The sequence below is a fragment of the Carassius auratus genome, chromosome 23, assembly GCF_003368295.1.
Source record: "Carassius auratus strain Wakin chromosome 23, ASM336829v1, whole genome shotgun sequence".
Classification (NCBI taxonomy): domain Eukaryota; kingdom Metazoa; phylum Chordata; class Actinopteri; order Cypriniformes; family Cyprinidae; genus Carassius; species Carassius auratus.
In genome coordinates this window covers 17311213-17317212 of record NC_039265.1, presented here as the reverse complement: position 1 = coordinate 17317212, position 6000 = coordinate 17311213, and the positions used below count along the sequence as shown (strand labels likewise).

The following is a 6000-nucleotide window of genomic DNA, read 5'->3' as shown; positions in this document are numbered from 1 at the left end:
CTCTCGCTCTCTCTCGATGTTTAAAACAAGGTAAACTGAAATGGTAAACAACAAAATGTGGATACATTGTGCAATCCACATTTTTCTTTAGTAAAACTCTTTTGAGTTTGTGATTAAAGTTTTCTTATAACAAGTTATTGTCTCACCTGCATGGGAATATATATATATATATTATTAATAATAATTTCAGACCCTCATAAAACAATCAGTGTTATATCTGTATTTTCAACTCAAATGTCCTTTCCTTTAACCTAAAACATATTTTTTTAATTTATTTATTTATTTGTTTGTATTGTATTGTATCGTGTTGTTTTGTGTTGTATTGTATTGTACAAGTATAACTTTGCACATCAAAATGGCCTGAATTAGTTCATAAAGCCAAAACTGAAGCATTGGTTTATTTATTTAAATTAAGTTCTCAAAATATATCACAGGCCTCCACAGAATAGAAACACAGCAGTATGAAGATGGCAGAGGAGTTTACTCTCAGCAAATGTCACAGTGCACAGAGTAAAGAGAACATTGTGAATGAACAGAGCAGTCTGACTTCTTCTGTTTCCAAGCACAACATCATAAAGTAAGATATGGCTTAAACTTTTCATACCATGATTATAATGGTCAAGTTGAGCCTCATCTGTCAAATAAAGACCACAGAATATCCGGTGTTGAAAACCGACAAATAACAGTGGTAAAAAAATGTCTTATGCTTTGTATAAAATCTACTTTCTCAATGAACAATTTAGTCTCATTTCAGTTGTTTTTTGTTTGGTTAATCATGTGACTCTACCTCACCATCCTCACTGCCCTGTACATGACCCCACCACACAACACCACATCTTCTCTGCCCTGCACATGACCCCACATTATGTCCGATCTAAAGATTCATGTTCTGCGCTCTCATCTGCAAACCAATACAAGACCACTTAGCTCCTCTCAGTCCTTCACCTTCACTTTAAACACAACATACAGATCCTATGCACAAACTAAGCACTCCTCGACGCATAAAATTGGGTTATTGTATATATACGCACATTCTGTGTTACCAGATCGCAAATACATGTGCATATGAATTACGATCAAGGCAAAAGTTTTTTACACATGTATAATGCTTTTAAGATACTTTTTTTTTTGAGTACATAAGAATAATGATATACAGAATTAAATTTGAAGCTCAATGCCAAATTAACAGTAATGTACATATGCACAAACGTACACTCTAGACTTTTGAAATTGATAAAACTTAACAGATGAGAACACATTTGCGCATCACTTGACACAATTTCTCCATGAACCATTGAATTACATCCTTGATTAATTCCCGAGGGTGTTGCGGAGGAAAGTACATATTTAATTAAATAGAGGAAAACAAGATTATCAACTTACTGCAACCACCTGGGATCCATTTGGGAGAGTCGAACTTCTACAGACCCTGACGCAAGTAACCCACACTAACAGGCTCTAAGCCTTTCTCTCAGAGATAAGACTAGCCAACAGCTGCGATTACGGACAGTTAACATTATATATGATGTAAATATATTGAGGGTTTGTCAGGTCTTGCAGGCCATAAAAACCACTTTAATGACCCCACGTGCTCTTCCTGCACCACTCACTGATCCTGCTTTGGGCAATTGGCATAAATAACCCTCAAAACTTCAAAATACGTGGCAAGAGAGCTAAAATAAGAGGGGTTTGTGTAAAAAGCAACATAGTAACCACAGTAACTCGCAATGTGGCCCATTCGGGTCAAGATAGCGAATGTAGAAATTGAAAGAAGCGTGGAAATTAACATTGAATCTCCAATATAGGTGAGTGAGACGATTCTAAAATGAAAGCTCTTTTGAAACAGTAGTATAAATGGACTAGCTGGCAGTTTTTATTTTGAGATTAGTGTGTATTAATGTTAACAGTCATACATAATCTTTAGAAATACATAGATTAAATGTTCCGTAGCCTTTCAAATAAGTTACATCGAACGCGGAGAGGAGTGAGTTAAAAACTAAAATATGTCTGAGTGTAGAATGAGCCAGTAGAAAATTAGCATTTTGTACACGCAGGCAATGCTCTTGTGTCCTTTGTTTAACACGGGCCTGGATTACATGATTTCGGCGCATTGGGTGACTAGCATCATATGTCTCATTATCTGAATGACAAATTTCAACAATAATGTAGTAGCATGAGCAATTCACTCTTAACGTCTTTAATTAAGTGCTTCACACGATAGACGATTAATAACGCTGTTGTAGGCTATCATACTGCAAATGCATTTTCGAAAAATAATTCGTGTTTTCGTAATTTAGTTGGACAGTATTTGATTAAGTGTGAAAACTATCTTATTGTTTCTTTTTTTTTTTTTAGTTCTGTGTACCAAAACGTCACTTTGAAATGTTTGTGTAAACTTCCGCCGATCTGTTAAAAAAGGAAACAGTTGTCAGTATCTGATGGGTGAGAGGAAGTGCTGTAAAAGTTTATTGGGGTCATAAAGTTTTATGTGCCTCCGTTTAAGGGCTACTGTAAATAAGTGACCAGAGCGTTAAGGTTCAATCATCTCTCATCAGTGGAAGTATACACATCCAGACTTGGATGGACACACGAATATTGATCAAAATCATATTCAATTCGCGCGATATTAAACGATTTTCTCTCTTAACTCTTTTATCAAAAGGGCCTTGAGTGCAAATAAAAAAAATGCAATGTGTAAAGAAAGACTCTTTTTTTTCGGTTGCTTCAACAGACAAAAAATAATATTAACAATAGGATATTCTTTACGGTTAATCAAGTTTATTTACACTGATACCACATTGGACGTTTTATTGGACACAGATGGCTTTTAACCCAGAAGTGAGGAAACTTTCTGATATGTTGCCACTATTGAAAAATTAATCTTATTACTGTTATAATACATTACTGACTGGAAAATTATCGACGTGGCTTAGCAGTGAAACCTCGAAAACAATCGGTTGGAATATCAGAAATAATGGATCATAGAACAATGCATTTCACACAAAAGTAGGTCGTGTAGCTTGTTTGGAATGAGAGGTATCAATAAGCCACTCCTTACAGTCGTTACAGGATGTCCTATATATGATCCTCGAGTGTAGAGAAACAAACGTCAAGGTACCTGTCTGAAAAAATAGTCCCCAAAACACAGTAAAAGAGCAAAATATTCGGATTGCACAGTATTTAAACAGACATAATCGTCAAGAAAAAATTACCATTTGGCTGCTGGCTGACAGACAACATGATACACAGGGATTAATATGACACTTTATGTGTTGCATTGTCATCACGTGCGGTTTACTATCCTTGTGTGGATATTATAGTTGTATTTACGACAGAAAGTACAATGGTTAAAAGACAAGTCCCATCAAAATGCAATTGTCCAATTGATGAATGTTCAAGCAAAGCACCACATTATTTGCACTTACATTTAAGTCAACGTAACTGGATGCAGGCCTTGGTATATTATGTTAGTTACTGATACAAGTGAATTTAGTAAAGCATATTCAAATAAAGTTTAAGCTCATACATTATTCAAATAAGCACCTCCTGCACTCTGGGGAGGGAGCACTATCAATAAATATTGAAAATATGGACATATTCACATAACAACATGATGCTGGAGACAAATGAAAGACATCAACTGTTGTCAACAAGAAAATCTATTTTAAATCGTTCGTTGTTTCACTACAACTTAACACTGCCTTTATTTTCAAGCTGAAGCCGTACACCACGTTATTATAGTCCTCCTTTCACTTTCAACTTTGAGTCCTTCTTCCACTTCATGCGACGGTTCTGGAACCAAATTTTAATTTGGCGCTCGTTCAAGCAGAGGTTATTGGCAATCTCGATACGTCTGCGACGTGTGAGGTATCGGTTGAAATGGAACTCTTTCTCCAACTCCAGAGTCTGGTACCGGGTGTAACTGGTTCGTGACCGTTTACCATCAGATTCTGAGGTGGCATCAGAAAGATACTGGGTTACCTATTTGTAAAATTTGATCGAATGTCGTCCTCATGCATAGTGATATATAATTAATTTTCATAATCACTGATGAAGTTGCCAAACACAGTCCATAGAATGTAATATGAAAACATCAAGCATTATGAAATAAAAAAATGAAAACAGTGGACAGGTGGTATGACGCTAATATTTATTTATTCTGAAATAAAGTATCATGCACAGAAATAGCACAAACGTAATGAAACAATCATAACTGTGAGAAGGCCACGAGCATACTGACAGAAAAATAGTGTAAAAGCTGAGCAAAAAAGACAATGCCTCGCTATTTAGAGATCACAAACTGACATCATTGCTGTACTTTACTTCTCCAGCAGTGAAGAGTGCAACTAACCGGAAACAGGATTCGTTTGCAATCCCACTTTACTAAACATAAATAAAATGTAAACTCCCTTTAATTCTTAAAGCAAGAAATAATACTTAAATTTACATGTTATGATTTTTTTTTTTTTTTGCTTTTCTAAACCAATTATTTCACCATAAATTTGACCGGAGATCACCTCTTCACAGTAACAGGACAGGTTTACGAGCAATAGGTGCCTTTGTCATAAAATTTACGGCCGCTAGTTTTATTATTTCCTGCGTTTGGCCTATAAAACTCAAGAGCAAAAATATGGAGCGACAAAACAGGATTGGAAGAAGATGCAATGACGAGGATGAGATGCGTGCAGTTTTCCTCTCTTCTAAAACAAACTTTAAACGTAACTTTACCGTGGCTCATGTGTAGCTTTGTCATCCACGGATATATCTGCGGCTGCGACTGGTTCTGACGCTGAGTCGAATTAGTTTGTTGCTTTATCGCTGAAGTAGTCTCCATTTTGACATCGTCTGTTCGGCTCTTGCCGCTGGGCTTCTCCATAACTTCCATATTCCCCTCGGCTTTTTGGCTCAACAGTCCGTGACTGAGGGGGTTGTACCCGTGAGTGCTTACAAAGCTACGAGAGCCCAGAGCTGAACAGGACTGTGTACGCTGGACTGCTGTACTGCTCCTTGCACTGTCGGTTGTGTTTATCGCCTCCCGTTTTAAAGAGTTGGAGGGGATTTGAGAACTGAACGATCCGCCGAGATCAAGTCCTTCGTACGCGTAATTGGACTCGTGGAACTCAGAGTGAGCTCCATAGTTGTCAAAAGTGTGCATTCTACAAGAAGAGGCGTCTTGCGTTTGCTTAGAAAACGACTTTCCAACGTATGAGCTCATTCTGTTTCCAAAACAATGTAACCTTGGAGAGACTCACAAAAAGCACTCGGTCACAGCAGAGATAGAATCAGCTAATAAAGTATACATAAGTTGTTTAGAAGTTTTATTTGTTTATTGGGCTTTATTTGTATTTCTAGAGGACGTCAGGTTTGTACTAAAAAAAACAGCAGGATTTATAGGTGGAGGAAATCATTTTCTTTTTTTTCTTGATACGACGTGTAATGCCCAAATATGGAATGTTTAAATGGAATCACGTGCAGCTCCTGGCCACTCATAAATTGGCTTGATCCCCAGGAGGTTATTGATAGACAGGGGAACGTGTCCGATAACTTCTCGGTATGGAAATCATCTAAGGGTCTGGGCTAAAAAGGGCGAGACCGTTAGACAAGAGCGTCATCTGGCGTCTAATACTGGACAGAGCGACCCGCGCGTGCGCGCACACACACACACACACACAGATTTGTGCAAACAAGATGATGGGCAAGATACGATGCGATGTTATGACACATCAAATGACAAGGCAATATGAAAAATATGGAGTACTATTATCACATTTGTTACATAGCTACATGACAAATGTGTCTATCTCCAGTTTCACAGTAATGTGTTGGGTTTTTGAGTGTTGTGTGTGTATGTGTGTTAGTGTGTGTTTGTGTGTGTGTTACTTTTTCAGAATTTGATAAGTCATGTCTATTGTGGTCATACGAGAACTTTACACTGCGTCAAAACGTGCATTTGTTGCAGTGGCATCCCAAAATCCACATGTTGTTTTTTTTTTTTTTATC

At 37.3% G+C, this 6000-nt stretch overlaps 1 protein-coding gene across 1 annotated transcript; it reads right to left on the bottom strand.

Moving 5' to 3' along the window:
- Window positions 1-1819: 1819 nt before the first annotated feature.
- On the bottom strand, window positions 1820-5842 carry hoxc5a (homeobox C5a). The gene is made up of 2 exons (XM_026200187.1): window positions 4729-5842; window positions 1820-3950 (listed from the first exon to the last, which is right to left on the bottom strand). Exons 1-2 carry the CDS (start codon window positions 5213-5215, stop codon window positions 3736-3738), a joined length of 702 nt encoding a protein of 233 aa, XP_026055972.1. The 5' UTR covers window positions 5216-5842; the 3' UTR covers window positions 1820-3735.
- Window positions 5843-6000: the final 158 nt, after the last annotated feature.

What these genes read in the sequence shown, in the direction of transcription:
- hoxc5a (XM_026200187.1), bottom strand. Translation starts at nt 5,215, where the DNA reads ATGAGCTCATACGTTGGAAAGTCGTTTTCTAAGCAAACGCAAGACGCC. An exon ending in AAAGCTACACATGAGCCACG is followed by an intron (nt 3,951 to 4,728) that starts GTAAAGTTACGT and finishes ATGCCACCTCAG; the next exon opens with AATCTGATGGTAAACGGTCA.